Source organism: Heptranchias perlo, chromosome 5 (genome assembly GCF_035084215.1).
Source record: "Heptranchias perlo isolate sHepPer1 chromosome 5, sHepPer1.hap1, whole genome shotgun sequence".
In the NCBI taxonomy this organism is placed as follows: domain Eukaryota; kingdom Metazoa; phylum Chordata; class Chondrichthyes; order Hexanchiformes; family Hexanchidae; genus Heptranchias; species Heptranchias perlo.
The window spans coordinates 62,345,565-62,370,654 of NC_090329.1; the positions used below are offsets into that span (position 1 = coordinate 62,345,565).

Consider the following 25,090-nt stretch of genomic DNA (forward strand, 5'->3'; position numbering starts at 1 on the left):
AACTGCAGCAATACCTCCCTGTTTTTATATTCTATCCCTCTAGCAATAAAAGCCAACATTCCGTTGGCCTTCTTGATCACCTGCTGCACCTGCATACTAACTTTTTGATTTTCTTGCACTAGGACCCCCAGATCCCTTTGTACTGCAGTACTTTCCAGTTTCACGCCATTAAGATAATAACTTGCTCTTTGATTTTTCCTGCCAAAGTGCATAACCTCACATTTTCCAATATTGTATTGCATCTGTCAAATCTCCGCCCACTCACCCAGCCTGTCTATATCCCCCTGTAGGTTTTTTATGTCCTCCTCACTCTCTACTTTCCCTCCCATCTTTGTATCATCTGCAAACTTTGATATGTTACACTCGGTCCCCTCCTCCAAATCGTTAATATAGATCGTAAAGAGTTGGGGACCCAGCACCGACCCCTGCGGAACACCACTGGCTACTGGTTGCCAGTCCGAGAATGAACCATTTATCCCAACTCTCTGCTTCCTGTTAGATAACCAATCCTCCACCCATGCCAGAATATTACCCCCAATCCAGTGATTCTTTATCTTGGGCAATAATCTTTTATGTGGCATCTTGTCGAATACCTTCTGGAAGTCTAAATACACTACGTCCACTGGTTCCACTTTATCCACCCTGTACGTTAGGTCCTCAAAGAACTCAAGCAAATTTGTCAGACATGACTTCCCCTTTGTAAAGCCATGCTGACTTTGTCCTATTAAATTATGTTTATCCAAATGTTCTGCTACTGTCTCCTTAATAATAGACTCCAAAATTTTACCCACCACAGATGTTAGGCTAACTACCCTTTTTAAATAAGGGTGTTACATTAATTTTCCAGCACTTGGTCTGTAGTCCTGTAGGTTGCGACACTTCAAGTGCACATCCAAGTACTTTTTAAATGAGTTGAGGGTTTCTGCCTGTGGCACCCTTCCAGGCAGTGAGTTCCAGACCCCCACCACCCTCTGGGTGAAAAAATTTCTCCTCAGCTCCCCTCTAATCCTTCTACCAATTCCTTTAAATCTATGCCCCCTGGTCACTGACCACACTGCTAAGGGAAATAGATCCTCCCTATCCAATCTATCTAGTACTGTCATAATTTTATATACCTCAATTAAATCTCCCCTCAGCCTCCTTTGTTCCAAACAAAATAACCCCTGTCTATCCAATCTATCATCATAGCTAAAATTCTTCAGCCCTAGCAACATCCTTGTAAATCTCCTCTGTACCTCTCTAGTGCAATCACATCTTTCCTGTAATGTGGTGACCAGAACTGTGCGCAGTACTCAAGCTGTGGCCTAACCAATGTTTTATACAATTTTAGCATAACCTCCCTGCTCTTATATTCTATGCCTCGGCTAATAAAGGGAAGTATCCCATATACTTTTTTAACCACCTTATCTACCTGTCCTGCTACCTTCAGGGATCTGTGGACATGCACTCCAAGGTCCCTCTGTTCCTCTACACCTCTCAGTATCCTCCCATTTATTGTGTACTCCCTTGCCGTGTTTGACCTCCCCAAATGCATTATCTCACACTTCTCCGGATTGAATTCCATTTGCCACTTTTCTGCCCACCTGACCAGTCCATTGATATCTTCCTGCAGTCTACAGCTTTCCTCCTCACTATCAACCACACGGCCAATTTTTGTATCTTGAATCAGCAAGATGATAATACCCAGTCTCCCACACACAAACACGCATTCACACACAGTTTACCTCAGATTTCTTCTCAAAGTAAATCCAATTTTTTTTAAAATTGTTTTTTTTTTAAATTAAAAAGTAAAAAAAATCTTTTTCAAAAATTGCTCCTACAAATAACTTTTCAGTTACCTTTCTTTGTTTGATTCGGACTCTTAAAACTGTTTTTCAGTTGATACAATAGAAACATACCTGAAGCAACTGTAAAGATGCTCCAGGGAAGGCCACAGGGCAAAGCAGCGTGGGTGGCAGTCCTCTTTGCACACCCTCTTGAGCAACTATGTGTGGCGAGTTCATTAGAAAGGTTATTAAGGATGCTGTATGGGGTCCTTCAACTACAACCAGGAATTTCAGTTGCCTATCCTGATACTTCTGATGCCTGATCAAAATAATGTAAGGAAAATACTTTACACAATCACACTGAAATCTTCATTATAGTGCTACTACTGGGAAAATATTGGAATAGCTTATCTTGTATACTTGGCTTCATAAATCATTTGGTTATGTAATGTTCTTGTTTGCAGCACAGGGAAGAAGCAATGTATGTGACAAGAAATAATGAAAGGACATATTATCATAGTTAGTCGCACACTGAAGAATATAGAGTTAATGCATTAGAATGTAGAACATATAGAGTTAATGTACTAATGAAACATGCATTAGAATGTAGAAATAGCACTAGAACATAAAACTGTTGTACTATTAAAGTAAAGTTAACACTGGAATGTGGGAATAATGTGCTGGAAAGATACAACATGAGACAGACTTGAACTCGAGAGAAGCAGAATTAAAAACAGACTTGGGAATCAATAGGTTCCCAAGGATGAACATTAACCAAATGCAGAAAAAATATGCTGTGTGGTAAGTTAACTGGTACTCACCGGTACAAAGAATGGTATTCATCCTCATTAGCTAAGCTATAGATAGATGTATGTCTACTTATTAATTTACTTTACATGGACTTGTGTTTAACTCTTCTTTTTGGTGTAATCATAATGGGTAGATGTGGCAGTGGTCAAGTGCACCTCGGACTTGAGAGTTTAAAAGGAGAGATTTTGGGTAGCTCTGCGTGTACATACCCAGGAGCATTCAAGCAAGATAGAATTGTTGCTGCTTAGCAGACCTCGGTAATGTATGATCTGTTCTTTTTGGTCCATTGAAGTTAGCTTGTTTACAGGACTTTACTTTATGGTCTGTTTCACTGTTCAATCTTTGACTTACCAATAAAGCCTATTAAAAAGGACTAAGTTGTGTAGTGGTCTGAACTAAATTATAAGCATATGTTTTAAAGACTGTTTTAATGAATTAGTCCAACAACACTTCTTATAAAAAAACCTCCTGTTTCATTAGCTGGCTTGTTAACTCTGGTATACAAACCCATGGTTCTTTGTTCAATAAATGCTTTTAGTTATCGTAGCACTAAAAATAAAAACATTTTGCACTTCTAAATATATTTTTCTAACACTTATTTCTTTTATTCAAAGCTTGATGCCATAAAAAACACTGGATGTATTCCTCACTCAGTCTTAAAATATGAACCTAAAATAACTCATGATACCAGTCATTCACTTTGGACCTAAGAAAGATAGATCAGAGTATTTTCTAAATGGCGAGAAGCTAGGAACTGTGGATGATCAGAGAGATTTAGGGGTCCAAGTACAGAAATCATTAAAAGCTAGTGGACTGTTGGCCTTTATCTCAAAAGGGCTGGAATACAAAGGGGCGGAAGTTATGTTACTGCTGAACAGAACACTGGTTAGACCCCATCTGGAGTACTGCATTCAGTTCTGGGAACCCCACCACATGAAGGATATACTGGCCTTCAAGGGGGGGCAGCGCAGATTCACCAGAATGATACCGGGGCTAAAAGGATTAAATTATGAGGACAGGTTGCATAGACTAGGCTTGTATTCCCTTGAATATAGAATATTAAGGGGTGATCTAATTGACGTGTTTAAGATGATTAGATTTAGTAGGGTAGATAGAGATAAACTATTTCCTCTGGTGGGAGAATCCAGTACAAAGGGGCATAACCTTAAAATTAGAGCTGGGCCATTCAGGAGTGATGTCAGGAAGCACTTCTTCATGCAAAGGGTAGTGGAAATCTGGAACACTCTCCCCCAAAAAGCTGTTGAGGCTAGGTCAGTTGAAAATTTCACAATGGAAATTGATAGATTTTTGTCAGGCAAGGGTATTAAGGGTTATGGAACCAAGGCAGGTAGATGGAGTTAAGATACAGATCAGCCATGATCTACAGAATGGTGGAACAGGCTCAAGGGGCGGTTCCTATGTTCTAATTATATCCATGAATGTTTGTATAAGTTGCTTGAGTGATGTGGCAGAATAAAACATAAAACGTTTTTGTATTGACTCCTTGCTACAGTACAGGCCCATGGGTTGATTCTTCCTTCCATAACTCAGAGCACTGGGGCCAGTTGTCACACCACTACCACCATCACAACTAAATCAACTAACTCAGCACAACCCAGGAATCAAACCTAGGACCTTAATGACCTACATAGCTCAGCTACTTACTGGATAAGCTCAATGAGTATTGATAGAACTTATGTTCTGTACATCTATCTTAGCCTCCAATAAATATTTTATTCTGTTTCATCTCCAATTCCCTAATGTTCTGGAGATTGAGCAATATCTGAACTAAATTATGGGCTCTTCCAGAACCTGACATCAATATTACTCCATTGCATGAATCTCCTTGAAGATGAATATTAATGAGCTGGATACCTATTGCTTTTGCCTCATGTTGACACCTGGCTGGAAAGTAAGCTTCCAGCAATATGTTGAAAAGGATACAGATAGCATTCTGATGAGTCTGACGGAGGAATGCCTTCTTGAGGTTCTGTCTTTATGGGTTGAAAAGACTTCTGCGAATGTGAATCAGTCACTGCTTTGTTAACATTTCTTATAATATTTCTATTAAAAAGAGCAAAATAAAAATATTACATGTAACATACCAATAAATAAAATTACCAGTTCAATTACTTACACAGCTGCCAATTAGACCAGTCAGCTGAGTTTTGGTCTTAGGTCCTGGAAGTTCCACATTCAGATTCCAACACTGTGAAACTCAGCCTTTCACCATTTGGAGCTGGATAAAATGAGTGCCATATAGAAATATAGAAACAAGACTGTATACAGTGCTTGCCACAGTTGCAGTATCTGTCTTTTGCCGCTTCTGGCTGCTTGGCAATGGAAATGTGGATCAGTGCTACACCTAAACATGCATGGCTATTAAATAGATTATAACCTGGAAATTGCAGTTGGTGTTAAGCTTAACACCAGTGGTATTGTAGTATTACGAAACAACAATTTGGTGACTGCTGGTTAGCCCTCTTACACTGCCCATTTCACAAATATTAATTTTGAATGGACCGAAAATTGTGTAAGCTGTGAATTAAGCACACTGGCCTCCGTGCCCGTAGTCCTGATATGTGCTCTCATCACATGAAGTTCTGGGTTGGGAGTGTTAAATTGGAGAACTAATCCATTCAAATTTTTGGTACTCCATGTGGTTGCATTTAGTGTTCCACCAGCACCAGACTTGGTACAGGAAGGCCACCAGGAGTAGGAACAGGCTGCTTGAGACATCAGGTGGCACACAATGTATACTCTCAGGCTCCCCCGCTACCCGCACAATACAATAGATCTATCATACCTGGCACAGTTACTTGGGATTGACACAAGAGATGTGCCTAAGGAGGCTAAAGTTAACAGGGAGACTGCAACAGAGCTATGCTATTTCCTTCTGGAAGACCTTCAGACTACAGCTAACATCTGCATAGCACTGACAGTTGCCCAGTCACTTTGGTCCTCAATTTCTAAGTTTCCAGTTCCTTCCAGCTTAGCAACTGAGAGCATCTGTAGTGTTCGTCAGCTTGCTGCCCACAGATGTATCAAGGTCATGGTCTTCCTCAATTTCACCTATGACGAGTACAGTGACATGATAGGGAAACACAATTCTACAAGTTTTCTAGCTTACCCAGAGTCCTAGGGTCATCAATGCACCTGAGAACAATGCTTTCCCCTGTATGAACTGAAAGGGATTTTAATAAGAACATAAGAAATAGGAACAGGAGTAGGCCATAAGGCCCCTCAAGCCTGCTCCGCCATTCAATCAGATCATGGCTGATCTTCGACCTCAACTCCACTTTCCTGCCCGATCCCCATAATCCCTTGATTCCCCTACAGTCCAAAAAACTATCCATCTCAGCCTTGAATATACTCAATGACTGAGCATCCACAGCCCTCTGAGGTAGAGAATTCCAAAGATTCACAACCCTGAGTGAAGAAATTCCTCCTCATCTCAGTCTTGAATGGCCGACCCTGTATCTTGTGATTATGCCCCCTAGTTCTAGACTCTCCAGCCAGGGGAAACAATCTCTCAGCATCTACCCTGTCAAGCCCCCTCAGAATCTTATATGTTTCAATGAGATCACCTCTCATTCTTCTAAACTCCAGAGAGTATAGGCCCATTCTACTCAACCTCTCTTCATAGGACAACCCTCTCATCCCAGGAATTAATCCAGTGAACCTTCGTTGTACCACCTCTAAGGCAAGTATACCTTTCCTTAGAAAAGGAGACCACATCCGTACGCAGTACTCCAGGTGAGGTCTCACCAATGCCCTGTACAACTGTAGTAAGACTTCCTTACTCTTGTATTCAACCCCCTTGCAATAAAGACCAACATGTTATTTGCCTTCCTAATTGCTTGCTGTACCTGCATACTAACTTTTTGTGTTTCTTGTACGAGGACACCCAAGTCTCTCTGAACACCAACATTTAATAGTTTCTCACCATTTAAAAAATATTCTGTTTTATTCTCTGAATGTCTACCTGGTCTGTGACTACCAGCACAGAATCATCCTTCAGGTATCTCAACCAAACAAATCTCCCAGGGTTTCAACTGTCATCTGCCACATAACTTTATCCTCCAAAGGGGCCTTGGGATGCAGGTCAATGACCAGCACAGCAGAGCAAGAGGGTGAAAATGATAACAATGAATTAAAAGCGGAACAAGCTATACAGCAAGGTGCCTTCCAACGAGTGCCAGAGCTACACCATTTCTTAAAGCTGCAAATATATCCATAAAGTAGCTATACATGAATCACTCTCTTGTACATGTACAGTTATTCAAATACCATAAATTGACATCTTCTTCTGTGCTTTATTGTAACCAATGACAAACTAAAACTCAACACAATGTTCAAATCAGATGCGATGCATTTATTTTGTCCATTATTATGTGATGGTTCTTGTTGGGGCTTATTGGGCCCAATTATAAAACAGCATATCTTCTAATTTAACATGAAGAACATGAAGGGAATCCACTACTTATAAAAATATTAAAATATCATAAAACTATGTTGCTCAGTAGCAATAGTAAACAAGATGCCCATTTTGGAATCCTGTTTGCAACCACTGTTCTACCATCTTCATTGCTTGATTTAGTCACTAGATAGGATTCTCTATTCTTGTTTTGTTTTCATGGAGGGGCGAAGAGAAAAGAGATACTGAAAGGAAAGGTCTTCAACTTGAAACGTTAACTCTGTTTCTTTCTCCACAGATGCTGCCTGAATTGCTGAGCTTCTCTAGCATTTTCTGTTTTTATTTCAGATTTCCAGCATCCACAGTATTTTGCTTTTGAGAAAAGAGATACTATTCACATGCTACCTCAGGAAAAAGGGGATAACTGGCATACTTTTTGTGTGGCCTCACCATATTGCTATCTGACAATATAGGGCAGCTATGCCAGGGGAACAAAAATACAATGTACGCAGTAAATTTAAATGGCAATAGGAAAATGTCAAAGCAATTTCTGACACAGCAAAAAACAAAGCTGTTAATTGTGTACTGTGCTACTTACGAGAAAGCTGGTTTAAGATGCACTAACCCACGTCCCCCTGATGAAGAAAGGCTCATGTGACCATTTTCCTGAGAGTGTTCCACTAAATATGTTGAAAACACAACTTCTGCAAAATATAGAATTATAGAAAGGTTACATAGGAAGGAGGCCATTCGGCCCATCAAGTCCACGCTAGCTCCGCACAAGAACAATCCAGCTAGTACAACTCCCCCGCCCTATCCCCGTAGCCCTGCAAACTTTTTTACTTTCAAGTACTTATCCAGTTCCTTTTTGAAGGCCATGATTGAAACTGCTTCCACCACCCCCTCGGGCAGTCCATTCCAGATCCTAACCACTCATTGTGTAAAAAAGTTTTCCTTATGTCACCTTTGGTTCTTTTGCCAATCACCTTAAATCTATGCCCTCTGGTTCTTGACCCTTCTGCCAATGGGAACAGTTTCTCTCCATCTAGTCTGTCAAGACCCTTCATGATTTTGAAAACCTCTATCAAATCTCCTCTTAACCTTCTCTGTTCCAAGAAGAACAACACTGCTTCTCCAGTCTATCCACGTAGCTAAAGTCCCTCATCCCTGGAATTAATCTAGTAAATCTCTTCTGCACTCTCTCTAAGGCCTTCACATCTTTCCTGAAGTGTGGTGCCCAGAATTGGACACAATACTCCAGTTGTGGCCGAACCAGTGTTTTATAAAGGTTCATCATGACTTCCTTACTTTTGTACTCTATGCCTCTATTTATAAAGCCCAGGATCCCATATGCTTTTTTAACTGCTTTCTTAACCTGCCCTGCCACCTTCAACAATTTGTGCACATATACCCTCAGATCTCTCTGTTCCTGTACCCCTTTAGAATTATGCCGTCTAGTTTATATTGCCTCTCCTCCTTCTTCCTACCGAAATGTATCACTTCGCATTTTTCTGCATTAAATTTCATCTGCCATGTGTCCGCCCATGCCACCAGCCTGTCTATATCCTCTTGAAGTCTATCACTATCCTCCTCAATGTTTACTACCCTTCCAAGTTTTGTGTCATCTGCAAATTTTGAAATTGTGCCCTGTACACCCAAGTCCAAGTAATTAATGTATATCAAGAAAAGCAGTGGCCCCAGCACCGACCCCTGGGGAACACCACTGTACACCTCCCTCCAGTCCGAAAAACAACTGTTCACCACTACTCTCTGTTTCCTGTCACTTAGCCAATTCTGTATCCATGTTGCTACTGCCCCCTTTATTCCATGGGCCGTAATCTTGATGACGAGCCTACCATGCGGTACTTTATCAAACACCTTTTGAAAGTCCATATACACCACATCAACTGCATTTCCCACATCCATCTGCTCTGTTACCTCATCAAAAAACTCTATCAGGTTAATTAAACACGATTTGCCTTTAACAAATCCATGCTGGCTTTCCCTAATCAATCCACACTCGTCCAAGTGACTGTTAATTCTGTCCCGGATTATCGTTTCTAAAAGTTTCCCCACCATTGAGGTTAAACTGACTGGCCTGTAGTTGCTGGGTTTATCCTTGCACCTTTTTTTGAACAAGGGTGTAACATCTTCAACTCTCCAGTCCTCTGGGACCACCCCCGTATCTACGGATGTTTGGAAGATTATGGCCAGTACCTCCGCAATTTCCACCCTTACTTCCCTCAACAACCTAGGATGCATCCCATTCGGACTGGATGACTTATCCACTTTAAGTACAGCTAACCTTTCTTTATCAATTTTTAGCCCATCCAGTATCTCAATTATATCTTCCTTTACTGAGACTCTGGCAGTATCTTCTTCCTTGGTGAAGACAGATGCAAAGTACTCATTTAGTACCTCGGCCATCCCCTCTGCCTCCATGAGTAGATTTCCTTTATGGTCCCTAATTGGCCCAACCCCTCCTCCTACTACCTGTTTACTATTTATATGCCTGTAGAAAACTTTTGGATTCCCTTTTATGTTCGCTGCAAGTCTATTCTCACACTCAGTCTTTGCCCCTCTTATTTCATTTTTCACTTCCCCTCTGAACTTTCTACATTCTGCCTGGTTCTCACTTGACCTGACATCTGTCATACGCCCCTTTTTTCCACTTCATCTTACTCTCTATCTCTTTTGTCATCCAGGGAGCTATGGCCTTAGTTGCCCTACCTTTTTCCCTCATGGGAACGTACCGACTGTAACCAAACCATCTCCTCTTTAATGGCCGCCCACTGTTCAATTACAGTTTTGCCTGCCAATCTTTGATTCCAATTTACTCGGGCCAGATCTGTTCTCATCCCATTGAAATTGGCCCTCCTCCAATTGAGTATTTTTACTTTAAAAAGTGGTTCGTGTCCTTTTCCATAGCTATTCTAAACCTAATGATACTATGATCACTGCTCCCTAAATGCTTCCCCACTGACACTTGCTCCATTTGGCCCACCTCATTCCCTAGAACCAAGTCCAGCAATGCCTCCTTCCTCATTGGGCCGGAATACAGCCAGAATATGAACTACATTAATGGGCAAATTGTATTGAAAAGATTATTTGTACAAATTAAATCTATTAACTAGTCCTTTGATCCATCCATCTTCCCTAAATTTACGGAATTTTGAAAGTAACATTGAAACTAAATATTTACTCCCCATTTACAAAGATGCTTGTTCCAAGGGTTATTTATGCATCAGTTCTGGATTATTAGCTTTCGCAAATTTTCTGTAATTTTTATGCAATTGTTTCAGTCACTGCTGATAGTGATGTGAAACATCAAAATTGTCGAGAAAATCAGTGCAATTGTTGGTAAACATGCATTATCAATATTCACAAGAGCAAAGAACTTTTTTCAAAACTTGGCATTTAGAATTTCATTATTAGTACTGCTCGACTCCCGAGAGTGTTATTTATTTCAGTGGTACCGTGCTCAATTCAAAATGGATTATGCAATAAAAATCATTTACCTGACAATCTCATTGCTTCCAAGACTTCCACACTTGCTGGGTAGAGCAAGACAGTAATTGATTCTCTCCTGGATTCCCAAGCAGCCCTGAAGAGCACTGTGAATTGGTATGTACAGATGTAAAAGAAAGGGCAGTGACCAGCCTGAAGAAGGTCGAAGAGTGCGCTTAAGGTCGACAACCTAGAATAGAATTTATTACAGATTTCAAGATGTGAAAAACTAAAACAAGTTTAAAAAAGGTTAAAAGAAGATTTTGGATTCCTTTGGCCAGAAACACTGACACTCTTAACAGTTTTGAATGAAATGTCTATTTCTTTCCCATGAAGAAAACATTTCCTTGTAAATATTATAAATTTACCATGTTCACAGCCCAAGTTCTGCAAATCACTAAGAGCATGATTTTTATTCCAAGTTCACTAGATAGATGATCTAGGTGGGGTGGGGAATGTAAATGCTGTGATGCCCCAGTGTGGGACAGGCTGGATGGACCAGGGGGTCTTTTCCCGTCCACCACTGTTGTTTGTTTGTATACAGACGAGGGAGGCCACGGGCCCATCCTACTCCATCCATCCAGAAAAGCTAGTCAAATCACAACATCCAGCTGTTTCTTAAATGATTCCAAGGTTTTAGCCGCTACTACCCTACCCTGCAGTCCATTCCACATTCATTACATGCAAAGAATTACTTGACATCAGTTCTAAGTTCAGTAATAATCTAACAAATGATAAAAAGAATAACGATGGCATTGAACACTTATGTTTTCAGTAGTCTTCTTCTAAAAGTAAAAGAATTCAGGAAATTTTGGAACAGAAAATTATTACTAAAATATATATTATGAGCATCTAGAAGCACTCAAGATATGGTGAATGTTGTGCTAAGTAAATAATCTGTATGGCACAAGCTCAGTAGCAATTCTAATCTTCACTCAAAAAAATATTTGATACTGTTCCACATGCATTTCATTCACAGAAGAGCACACATTTGTGAAACAATAATAAACTGAAGACAGCAGTAAGAAGAAAAATATAATTAATGTCCTGGACACATTTTTTAAAATTAAATATTAGGGCTTGACTTATTTGATGTGTTTTTCCCTTCATTTTGTTTCTCAGCTGGTTATTACTGACTTACCAGTCTTTCATTAAACTATTCTGTATCTTGTAATCCGGGGACCACTGCAAACCATCATCAGCTGATACACTGTTAACTCCAATTCTTGGAAAAAGCTGCAGCCAGGGCAGCCTGGGATACATCCAGTATCCCATACTCTGCTGAAAGGCACATTTTAAAGTAGGGCTGTCATCAGGTTCCTGAATAAGTAAATATAAAATTAAATCAAAAATAAAACAAAGAGGCATCTTTTAATCTGTTCAAAAGAAACTAATGGTTTTCTGTAATTAGTAAAAGTGAACAGTAAATTAGACCAGACTAGGCCAAATATGCCAGGACAATCTCCATTCATCATGCTAAATTTGTAACAAGAGAAAACATAATTTGCAGTGTAAACTTTGCAGTGACATGTGCAATGCAATGAGCAAGCAAGGCAATTTACATTCTTTCAGTTTAAACATTTTGTGCAAATGCAGGAAGCCAGTATTTCCCTCTTTTCTGTGAATCTAATTGTAATTAATATTTGTATCTACAGAAACAGAGAGAGAAAGATAGAATAAAAATTATGTCCAGGTTTTTTAAAAAAAATTCAGTTTAATGCAGCAATTTTCATTTTGAGTAAACATTACTGATTAACTTTAAGCTGGTCTCCCTGCCAGGGAGATGTGCCAAGTTCCCCATCGAGTTACAAGTTGTAGGCTACCGTACTTTCTCCCCCCAGTCCACACATCCTCTTTGGTTAGGAAAGGGTCCAACCTATAGAAATCTCAAATCAATTGTGCTCTTTAATCAGCCCCTCCCAAGGGTTACTTCTATTCCACTGCAAGCCATCATCAGCTGATACTTAATCCAATTCAATGTAGAGAAATTGCAGTACTTCACACGTGGACAAAAAATCCAGGAATCGACTATTACTTAAATGGAAAGAAAATAACATGCATGGAAAATGAGAGATCTAGGGGTACTGATTGACAATAAATTTAAACTATTCCAACAATGTTCAGTAGCAGTGAGTAAAGCAAATCAGGTGTGGGAATGTATTAAAAGGTCAATATTGAGACAAAACAGTGAGGTAATCGTGCACTTAAAATACTGGGTACAGTTTTGGTTGCCGCAGCACGAAAAGGATATTGTAGCTATTGAAAGGATACAGAAAAGAGCAACTTGAATAGGGATGGAGGGATCGGATTAGGAGGAGTAATTATGTAAATTGGGCATATTCTCACTGGAAAAGAGAGGTTGAGAGATGATTTGGTTGCTGCTTTTATGATTCTAAAGGGACTAAATATGAAGACCATGATAAGCTGTTTCATCTTGTCCAGAACAGTAGAACCAGAGGACACGGCCTGCGCTTGAAGAGGAGTAAATTTAAAACTAATCTGCAGAAACACTAAGGTCAATTTTAACCTAACCCGCCCCGTGGGTTTCCCACCCGGCCAGTTAAGTTAAAATTGATCCCATTATTTCAGTGATCAAGCGGTCAATCTATGGAACAGGCTCCCTAGGGAGATGGTGGAAATTGCACACACGGGGGTAGAGATTCCGCTTGTTTATGCCAGTAATATCAACGCCATCCGGGCAGAATTGGCCGAACCAGCGCAAGACATTGAGAAATTTTAAACGCAAGTGAGTTACGCCCAAAACCACTTACATTCATGTTTTCTGTGATCTTTTACGCTGGTTTAAGATTCAATTCGCCAGATCAGGCTCCACCCATAAAACTGCCCACGTCGACATTACAAATTTCCGCTGGTTCGGGAAGGCTCTTCAAATTGGGCTCATTTTTTAAAGCTGCACAGGCCTAAGAAAATGAGGCCTTTTAGACCTCACGTTTTAAAAGCTTTTTCATTATCAAAAAATATTTAAATTACTAAGAAACTGACCAGTGTACACCAATGAAAGTAATAAATGGTTCAGTATTTTTTTTAAGTCATTTTCAGTGATTTAAATCAGGTTACTCACAGGTGGAGGACTGGACACTCTGATCAAAAATGCTTATTTTTTGTGATAAACTCACTGTCAACTGTATTGATAAAACTGGACCAGGTTACCACTCTTAAACAAATCAATGAATACTTTTTAATGGAAAGAAAAAAATAAACGATTAACGTTCGACTGCGCTGCCCAATTGCACTGGTTCATGAAAGATTTTACGTTTGTGATTATGCAAATAATTTTTATCGGAAACTTGAACTGTAGCCTAATTGCACCCAAAGCAGAAACTCTAGCCCATGAAATTTAGCTAATAACAGTAAACACCCTCTAGTACAAAGTGGAGTGGGAATATGCAGGTTCATAACTGTGGTTTTAATTTGGCATGCTATCCTAGAGCTCCACTCTAGCATTGCAGCTACCAGGTCGTCCTCGCCTCAGAGAAATTGGTTTATGAAATAAATTTTGCAGTTACTACAGGATGGTTCAGAGGAATCACTGAGATGCACGGTTAGGTTAATAAAAGGGAAACTTAGCTCAAAAATTAACTGGTAACTTACTGAGGAGAGCACGACATGGTCACGAGCTTTAAAAATGAAAAAACATATTCCATTTTCAATCAGTACCCAGAACTTACCATCAAATTTTAGTCTAAATCTGTTCTAAACTGATTTATTTCAACAAGAGCTTCACTGGGCCTTACAATTGCTCGTGCAAGAGCTCAAATAACCCGTAGGCTATACTAGAAGACTCCAGCGAGAAGAACAGTAAATAGGATTATCTACACAAACTTTTCGCAACATAAATATCTGGGCCATGTCTACATTTTGTCACAAATGCAGTGAATGCCCCAGTAAAGGCACTACTGAATTAGACTCCAGATTTGTTTCCATATCAATATAACATTACTTGGTACCTGTGAGCCTAATATAAAGGAATATTCAATTAAAATAATACTCACTGCTACAGATTTCAGGACTGCCGTAGATATTTTCTCAGGTTCAGTGATGCTGGTCAGTCCCATAAGTGGCCCTTGTATCATTTGTTCAGGAGTGTGCCTATACTGCTCAATATCTAATCATGTAATAATGAAACTCAAAGTTGTAACAATAGGACCCCCTTGTGATCTGAACTGGATACTGTATCTTTCATACCTGGGTCAGCATATGCATTTTTCTAATAATTCAGTCAGCGAACTGAAAACAATTTAGTGAGACGAAGCCAAATATGAGTTGTTAAGCGGTTTTATTTTACAGACAAAGTGTATGTGCTAAGTAACAGTTATAATCAGATCTCACTTCACTTAACTTCAAACCACTCCTCGTGAATAAGGGAAACAATAAACCACACAGCCTTAACTGAGTTAGTGAGCTAAATACAATTTAGGGCCGATTTTAACCCTACCCACCCAGCGGAAGGGCTGTTAAAATGGCCACAGCGACTTACCCGCATTGGTCCCACTGCCTACCTGCGAGTTGCAATCTTAACCTGCTCTATGTGGAGGCGAGAGGGACACCCATGGGAAAGCAGCACAATCCTACTTTAAATATGTAGATCAGGCGCCAATGACGTCATCGGGGCCCGATTTCAATTTTAACCCAAGGCCTGTGCAAGGAAGCCGTTGAGGCTTCTACACCAGGCCAACCTGGTGGCAAAAGGAGACAGAGCCAAAAGACTTCCAGAGAGGTAAGTTAATTTTATATTTTTTCTGTTTCCTTGTAGGCTAAAAGGAGCAGAGGCGCTCCTCCCAGCCCCACAAGGAAACCTTGAGCCTCCCCTGTCCTCCCAACCTCCCTCCCTATCTCTTACCCAAGTGCCGGGGACCATTCCTTTGAGTCCGTGGCAGCGGCTTCCTGCCACCTGAAATCCCACTCCTCCTCGCCAGCCAGCTAACGCTCCCCGCCAGGTTCAAGCGAGAGACTGACAGGGCCTATGCGATGAGGCCTAGGACTTAAAATCTCCCAGGTCTCACACTATGGAAGACCCCGCCTGCACGACTCCCACCTGGAGTTGAAATCGGCCCTTTTCTTTTAGTCTATCTTAGCACTGAATTAGACCACAGCTTACAGGAGCTTGGTCGGCACTAGCCTTACGATAAACTGCCGAGACCTTTCTTGTCTTTCTCTCGGCAGACCATACTAACTGACTAAACTTCACGTGGGTCTTTTGTCTTCCCTTCCTCCTGGACAGAAAATTAGTAGCTGACTCTTGCTCTCTGGGGATTGGCCAGTAGGGCTGTCAATTTAGTTGGCTACTGCCCTTTCCCCTTGCATGTGAGTTCTTAGAAACTATCTCCTGCTAGTCTCAACGTGAATGAGACCATCTTGACACAGTGAGTTTGGGATGAGTCAGTTAACTATTATTGACTCATTCTAATAGTGAGCAGCAACATTCTGCAAACTGGTCTGTCCAGCTTTAATACACATTCCTTGAGAGCTGGATTTATCTTAAAGGAAACAGTTTTTAATATAAATCATACCAAAATCCTTCCTGTGGAAAAATGATCAAAAATTTAGAAACATGGGGGAATAAATTGGTTATCCCCTGAAAATGGGCGCTGGGATCCCGGTGCGCGATTAACCCATCGGTAGCAATACAGGCAGTACGTAAAGTTCGTGCTGCCTGACGATGTACACGATTGCTGCGTGCAGCCAATGCTACCTGCGCCATTGATTGGCTGCACACACCAGCAGCGGGGCCCCGATATCAGGAGTGGCTAGAACCACTTAAAGGCAGATTTTAAGTCCTAGGCCTCATCGCATAGTCCCTGTCAGTCTCTCGCTTGAACCTGGCGGGAAGCGTTAGCTGGCATCTCTTAAAGCGGAGGTGCACTGTGGCTACAGGAAGTGCTTTGGGCAGTGAATTTGTGGTGGAATATACGGACGAATGGCTTCGCCTGGGAAGACAGCGTGCACCAAGGTTCTCGGACGGTGCACTAGAGGCCTTGGTGGAAGAGGTGGACAGACGGAGGGCCATCCTATATCCGCCGGGGGGGGCGGGGGGATGGGAGTGGGCAGGAAGCCCTCCAGACATATGCTGAAGAGGCAGTGGGAGGCTATGGTGGATGAGGTCAATGCCAGGAACGTCGCACCACGCACATGGATGAAACGCAGGAAGAATTTCAACAATTTGACTCGAGTGGTCAAGGTGAGTGAGTTCAAGTTTCAAGTGGCATATCCTATCAACTGCACCAATAGCCTCATCCACTGCTCCACACACTACACCCCCCATCACCCACCTACCAACAAACTCTTTCCATCAGTACTCAACCCATCAAATCAGATGCTGCATCTCACCCTCACACGTTCCAACTGTTGCAGGCCGCACACCCACAACTCACAGGTCACACACACTGGCAATTATTCAACCATGACAGCCACATCACCCATACTTCCTGCAGGACACTCACTGACACACTTCCCTCTTTCTTGCAGGAGAAGGTGGCGCATAACAGGAGGCAGCAGGAAAGAGCGGATGGAGGACAGGCTCGCCTACACATCCTCACCCCCATGGAGGAGACAGTGCTGTCAATCATTGGAAGGGCCATCGCTGCGGCCGTAATCACTGGCGGTGCTGGAGGTATCGATGATGAGGGTCTCTGCATTCCTAATCCTCCTTCTCGCTTCTCACTTATCTCTCATCCCACAATCTTTTATGACTCACGTGCTGCAGATGGTGTAAGCACGCACGTCTTACTTTCTCCTCTCCCCGCACCACAACTCAACCCATGTCCCTTTGTCAATTCAGATACCCAAGAACTAGAACCTGCACAGAGGAGGCAGAGGCAGATGACAGTGATGATGCAGACACACTGTCACTCGATCTTACACTCGCAGCCACCAGCTCAGATATTGACAATGTGCGTAGTTTAGAGGCTAGGATAGAGGAGGGATCTGCATGTGGTGAAACACCGGGCACAAGTGCACATGAGCCAGGGCTGGGGAGGGAACAGATACCACATGTGCCAGCTTGCCGGAGGGCGAGGTCGCACACTAGTTCTCCTGCAGAGCAGTCAGATGATGATTTTGATGGGCCAGGCTACAGAAGGCTGATGAGCGTACACTACCAAATGGTTGGTGCATTGGAAGGCCTGCCAGAAAGCCTGCGCACAATGTCAAGGGGCATGGAGGAATCCAGCTCCAACTTGGCACAGGGCTTTACGCAGAGCTTGGAGCCCATCCTTTCCCACATGGAATGGGTGGTCACCTCCACCAGCACATCTGTGGAACCCACCATGATACAGCATCTGATGACTGATGTCACAGTTTCCAATGCAGCACAAACATTGGAAGCTCAGACTGCTGCTATCATGGCTCTGGGTACCTCTGTGGAATGGGGCTTCCCGGGCATCACAGCAGTCCAGCAATCTGTTCTCCAGCAGATCACCAGGATTGCTGAGGCACCGCCCTGGGAGAGTGGCAGTGGCGCCATGGAAGACGAACCTGTTGTCTCTCTCAGGATGACAGCATTCCTGTTCTCATCTCTGCCACTCTGCCAGTGCTCTTGCTGTTGCCTGTCAGGTAGCCATGTCAGAGTGCTGCAGCCCAGGCCAAGATGGTGCAGTCCGAAGCCAGGCCCTCCTGGCCCAGAGCTGCTCGAGGTCATCCTCCAAGGCCATCTGCACGCTCCACATTTGAAGGTCAGCAGCTTTCCACCACTCATGCTCCAACTACTAGGGCTGCACCTCGTAGGAGCACTAGGAAAAGTAAAGGTACACGAACAACAGGCACTAAGGGAATGCACAAGGGTGAATAGAATCAGTTTGTTCGAATCATTTGATGTGTAAATCTATAAATGTGGTTTTGAATTTGTATTTGGTGGTGGTTTTTATTTCTGCAATGAGCTGAGGGAGGAAGCAATGTAGAATCATAAGGGGATGATTTAATGGTCAAGGGGGAGAGGAAAGGTAAGGAGTGTGGGACTGTTGGTGAATGGGGAGGTGTCATTGAGGTTACTGGTATCACTCATTAATAATCTGATCACACAGAGTCCTGGCAGACAGGGCCTGTCTGCCTTGTAGCCTCCCTGCCTCTTCATCCACTTCCTCCTCTTTCTCCTCCGGCAGCTGTCCTGCTCTGCGTGGCCTCTCTGCATGCTCTTGTTCAATTCCCAGAGAAAGCCCTAGCAGGCCACCCATGTCTGGAAACAATTTTGGTCAACACACTATTTTAAATGCCACTAACAGTACTGCAAGACCAGCTAGCCCAGGTCTCTATACAATATTGCAACTTTCTCCTAGTATGGGAAACTTCCACAAACACCCAATTGTACCAGCAGCCAGAACAACTAATCCAGCAACTAACCTGTAACTCCTTTAAATAGAACCGGGAGGGTGGGGGGGGAGGGGGGTCAGTCCATGATGCCCTTTAACTCCTGATCAGTTGTGCAAGATTAGGACAGTGCATTGGCTGGAGCGGGGAGTTTGAAAATACCGCCGGCTGCTTCAAATCAGCGTCACACACTGATTAGGGTCATAGTCTCCCTACTTCACATGCTTCCGGCGTTTGTTAGGTGCAGGTGCGCAACCACCTTTACCAATATAGCGTCCTGCAGACATCACGCCGGAAGTGTGCGCGTGCATCTCGGACGCCACTTTCGGGGCTTAGGTATCCGTGTATCGCCTACAAAACAGGTGCTACACGGCCTAATTTGGCCCCCATGATACGCATGGATATACATGCAAGTGCAATAGTGTTGTCACCAGGATTTCAGTAAAGCATATGGCGGATGTGAGAAACTTTCACACTGTGTTCACTTGAACTGTGAAAAGCATACAGTAGTGCAATTATAGATTCTGCTTTTCTGAACTTGAGCTATATTTGGAAAGTATTTTGAGCTATACAATATTAAGTGAAGTACTGCTGGTCAAGGGTCTGCCACTCAATGGAAGTTAATTTGATGTGATAAATTAAAAGTATCATGAGGAAGCGAATTGGTAGAGCATTAAAGAGTACTGGCTTAAGTGCAATTTTTAAAAATGTTCTGTACCAACATGCTAAACAGGCCTAGTGACAGACAGCACTTCAATATTCAATAACACCTCCAGGTATTTTCTCTTCATAAAATGAAAGGTAAAATGTATATTAATCATGCTAAATCAAACAGAACAATTTTTCAGAACAGTTATTCCTCAATTTACTGCTCGGAAACCAAAACAGAGTCAGCTTTTCCCCATTTAGTCACATTTTTAAAAATATGGTCCTGGTAGTCTAGACATTTTAAAATGGTTTAGTGGCTGCCTTGTGTATCATCAAATATTTCACATTATTCATGAGATCAAAAACAAAGTGTTCTTTCTTCATCTTTGGTTCAGCGGAGTATTTTAATGTATGTAGTTAATTTATCGCGTTGATATGAATTTGTGGGTTAGATGATAGATTATCCAAGATAGCTGACTTCTTTTTGGAGATATTTTAATGCTTTCACAAAAGTTGAAATTTTTTTATTAAATCCTCTGCGCTTATTAAATAGCACTCATACAAACAAAAATGTTGATTTTAAAGCCTTTTCTACAAGAAATATTTTAACGATCATTCTCCTTTGTAATTTATGGGTTGTGAAACGCTTTGGGGCATCTTGAAGACAAGAAAGGAGTTATATAAATGCAAGTTCTTTCTTTCTATCTACAGCTATGGATTTCTAGCTTTTCTTTCAATCTATTGGGTACAACTGTATAAATGTTCAGAATAATGACAAATGCCATAGTACAACATAAGAAGTGAAAACGCCAACATAAATAGAAGAAAGGCTGCATTGAATTGTAATCATATTATTCTAAGTACATTCCTTAAACAGTATGTACAGAAAAGGAAAAAAATCTTGAAAAACTCAGGTTGTAAACAATTGTAGCAAATTAAGAAGAATTCATGAGAACACTTGAAATAGTCAAGGGAGGTATAAAATCAAGAACATTATACTGTAGTTTTGCATCTAATTTTAAAATGCCTAGCCAATCACAAAATGAAAAAAACATTTGCAAAGAAATGAGTATGTTAAAAGCAGTGCAATGGCATGAAGGGTTAAAGATTAAATCCTCAGTACCTCCCATGGGATGGAAAGGGGGAAGGGGAGTAAAAGGAAACTCATCAAAATGCTCTTGCATTCCTCTAAGGCAGACTGAAGAGTAGCAGAGCCCTTGAAGCAGATTACCTGCCTGACTTCTCAACCACAGGGAAACCACAACCCAGCAAGCTGTACAGGGAGTAAAAGGGACCACAGCACTGGGAATTTGTACACTTAAAAAAATGCAACGGTCCCATTAGCCCTCACAGGACAAGAATACCAACCATGTTCCTCTTTTATTAGTGCAAAAGACCAATAGATTGCAAATATTTTAATATTTAATAATTATCTTAACAATGTTTGGTTTCTATAATGGAAAAATATTACTCATGTATTTATACAATTTGTTCAACATACTTACAAAAAGACCAAGGCATTAAAAAAGATCCAAAGACATGCAACAATACAGAGATACCGAGACGTACACCATATAGAGATGCTAAATAAACCAAATATGTTCTTATATAATAAAAACTATGATAGAACAATGAAAAAAAACTTTCACGGGTGAAGAAAAATTGGAAAGTCCTTTGTGCTGAAACAAGAGGGCACAATAAGGGAAATGATTATAAGCTAAGGAAACCTTGAGCTAAATGAAACTCATAAGTAAAGCACAGTGAAGGTCTCTATTGGCTGGAAACTAACATGCCGATAATAGTAATGAAGACTTTATTTTCATTAGAATCCTCCAAATCAGCATCCAGGCCAGTTCTGGAAGCCACCAAACTGGCAAAGTCAGTATCTGCTCCCAATCAGTATCCAGCACTAGCATGGATAACAATCCTTGAGATTCTAGGGAAACATGCTCACCAACTGCCTCATAAATAACACTAACAGAGAGAAGGAAAGTTTGAAATAGGTCTCTATTGGCTGGAAACTAACATGCCGATAATAGTAATGAAGACTTTATTTTCCAGAAGGCTTACATGGAAGGATTGCTTTATACTTGAAGTAGAAGCCAATTCAAAAGTGGGGGGGGGGGGGGGGGAGGGGGAAGCTGTTCTCTTTACTTCCTTCTCACAATATGTTCATATTGTGATTCTTAGTAACAAAATAGTCAGAAACAAATGAGCAGGTTACCTTGGAGAATAGTGACTGGGAGCCACCCATAAAGAATAAATTGAGTATTTTTTTTTAAAACACTCACCTGTTTAATGTGAACTTCATCAGATTTTAATGTAGTTTTATGAATGCATCCTGTCCCCGATAACAATTTGGGACTTGATTGTGCCCAGGAGAATGGAGTAGGTGAGGTAATCAGGACCCTTGTCTTTATGCTCCAGTCAGTATAGCAGTCTGAGTAAACACTAGGCTGAACTGGGCTACTTTCAGCAGATGCCTAAGAAATTCAAAATCAAAAAAAAAAGTTGTGATGCAAGACTTTAAAGGATAGAAATTACAATCAGCAAAGGTCGTGTATAGACACTTCCCACACTCATAATACATTCCTGTGTGAGCTATTTTCATGCAGGCATGAACCAGTTTATATTTTGAATGAAAATTATTTATTCATATCCATTCAATAATTCTGAAAATGATATCCTGTACATTTGTAATGACAAGTAAAATAGAATTTTAAAAAGAGTGGCTAGGTTGGTGAAGTGGTTTCCAACATAGTTCTATTTATTCTGAAACCTGGATTTGAATTCAGCTAGACTGGTGGGAAAGTGTCTCCATTTTAAATGGGTTAACACCAGTATTAAAATAAGAAATATCAGAGAATCTAGGTTTAAAGATTCTAAAGAGAGAACTACCATGAGATCCTCATTTCCTATCTTTTTGGCCTCATGGACTTGAGAAAGCTTTATGTCTGTCCCAAAAATCCACAGGCCTTTCAATACACTCCCAGCACAAGTCAACCAGGAGTATGGCAGAAGACATCAATTTGGCAGGGACCTGTATTGCCAGGTCCGGGCCTCTACTGTCACTTCCCTGGGGATGTAGGGGTAGGGGTATGTGGAGCCTAGTTTGGGGCGGAACTTCAGTCCCTTGCATCAGAGGCTGAGAAAAGGAACTCCTAGACCATGAGTTTCCTGGGTTCGACCAGTCGGCCAGTATGCCAGGAGAAAGGAGGCATTCTGGCCTCCTGGGAGATGGATGTGGGGTCCACCAGGAGTTCCAGACTTAGGTCTACACTTGGACCCCCAAAGAAAATGTGTCAAGCCTGTGGCCATTTCAGCCTCTTTTATAAGGTGGCCAGTAGCTGCTTTGAATCCTACCACAGGGGCTGGGTAGCAAAGGCAAGAGCGACTAGCCAGCCCACCCCTTCCCCCAAGATGCCCCCATAATTGTGCAGACACCCACTACAAATATGGTGATGAGAGAACTTCCCTCTGTCACTCCAGCTGAGTCAGCAATGGTGGTTCCCAGCAGGCCAATCAATTGCAGTTCATATGCCAGAATCAAAAGCCCGTGGATTTTCAGTGCCAATAGTTTACCATAAAAATATCTAGACATTCAAAATGTTATCATCTTGGAAGGCAAGTCAAACAGACTATAAACATAAGGGCAGATAACAGACTCCTGGTGCCACTGTGGGGGGTAACGATGATGTAGAATCAGCTCATTTACATATTTTGATGCTGCTTCTGGAGCATAACCTGCCATAAGCTTCCTCATATGCAATCATAAATGTGTATCACAGCTGCCCAACACACTGCAATTTCTTATACACTGCAAAGTATTGCAATGTTTCAAAGTGCATATTACTGCTAACGATGTGAAATATCCTCCTTTCCTCTAGGTGGCCACCATGAGGAGACCTCACATGCTACCAACAAGACCAAAATGAGCACCCCACAGCATCCTTCAACACCCTCTTACTGTGGCAAGCACCTGCACTGGAGACCATTTTACAAAAATTGTGCTACCAGCAGGGATTATATAGGGAGATCATAGGACGATTCCAATCATTTTCTGTCCCTGCCAGGAGAAAAATGTTGTAATAATCAGCCCTCACTCTGGGGAGGTCAGTTAGTGGGTTTAAAGGAGAAAGTGGAAGTCTAAGAGCGAATGAGAAATCGCAACTTGCTGGCCAGAGGGTCTGCTCAAGGGCTCCTTCAGCTACTGAGAACCAAGGTTGGATTTTTCTCCTGAACAGATGAGATGCTGAACAGCAATGTACTTTAACAACAAGAACCCAACCAAAGGAAACAATACCCACCCCCCCACCCCACCTTGCAAAGTCCGTTTCAGATGGACACTGGTCAGGCCTTGGAACTGCATTACAGAAATCCCCTCATTAGTATTAAGTACTGTCAAATAACAAGGCTTATGCACACACTGTGTACATGCTCCACATACTTCCCGATTGCAGGCAGGTGTGAGTGGCCCTCACACCTCCACATGCAATAGTGTCAGGCTTGAGTGCCCAAAGTGAAGAAGTGCTTCACTCACCTCCAGTTCCATTATCATCAACAATAACTTGCATTTATATAGCACCTTTAACATAGAAAAAAGTCCCAAGATGCTTCACAGAGGCCTAATAAAAAAAATGTATATGGGATCCTTGACTTTATAAATAGAGGCATAGAGTATAAAAGCAATGAAATTATGCTAAACCTTTATGAATCACTGGTTAGGCCTCAGCTGGAGTATTGTGTCCCATTCTGGGCACCACACTTTAGATAGGATGTCAAGGCATTGCAGAAGGTGCAGAGGAGATTTACCAGAATAATACCAGTGATGAGGGACTTCAGTTTTGTGGAGAAACCAGAGAAGCTGGTGTTGTTCTCCTTAGAGCAGAGAAAATTATGGGGAGATTTAATAGAGGTGTTTAAAATTATGAGAGGTTTTCAAAGAGTAAATAATGAGAAACTGTTTACACTGGCAAGAGGGTCAGTAACCAGAGGACACAGCTTTAAGATAATTGGCAAAGAACCAGAGGGGAGAAGAGGTGAATTTTTTTTATGCAGCAAGTTGATATGATCTTGAATGCACTGCCTAAAAGGATGGTGGAAGCAGATTCAATAGTAACTTACAAAAGAGAATTGGTTATATACTTGAAAAGGAAAAGTTTGCAGGGCTATGGGGAAAGAGTAGGAGAGTGGAACTAATTGGATAGCTCTTTCATAGATAGCCGAATGGCCTCCTTCTGTGCTGTATTATTCTTTGATTCTATGAAAAAGAATTAACTTGCATTTATATAGTCTTGTATCACATCCTTAGGAAGTCCCAAAATCCTATACAACCAATTTTTTTTTGAAGCACAGTCAATGTTGTTATTTAGGCAACACCACATAATCATTACTTGAAATCCAAGTTGTTTAAAACTATGAAAACAGGAAGAATCAGCGCCTCCAGCAGAGCATGGGATAAAACTGAAAATAAAACTATGACAGTGACACATAGGAACAGCTTGAGTTATTTTGGTTTCAAAGGGGAAAGTAAAAGAAATCCTCTCAGGACTAACTTGCATTCTTGGAAAACATCCAAGAATAGTTAAAAGCTTGTGAAACTGAACATCCAGCGTGGGAG

The 25,090-nt window shown here is 41.5% G+C and overlaps 1 protein-coding gene across 1 annotated transcript in view; it reads right to left on the reverse strand.

Annotated features, from left to right (window-relative positions):
- LOC137321801 (protein downstream neighbor of Son-like) overlaps positions 1 to 25,090 on the reverse strand; it is a 39,944-nt gene that overhangs the window by 2,192 nt on the left and 12,662 nt on the right. Inside the window, exons 3-8 of the mRNA XM_067984475.1 lie at positions 21,762 to 21,953; positions 11,642 to 11,820; positions 10,512 to 10,690; positions 7,592 to 7,697; positions 4,521 to 4,640; positions 1,899 to 2,085 (exon numbers count right to left, since the gene is read on the reverse strand). Coding sequence (XP_067840576.1) covers positions 1,899 to 2,085; positions 4,521 to 4,640; positions 7,592 to 7,697; positions 10,512 to 10,690; positions 11,642 to 11,820; positions 21,762 to 21,953 — 963 coding nt within the window. The remainder of the gene's footprint in view (positions 1 to 1,898; positions 2,086 to 4,520; positions 4,641 to 7,591; positions 7,698 to 10,511; positions 10,691 to 11,641; positions 11,821 to 21,761; positions 21,954 to 25,090) is intronic.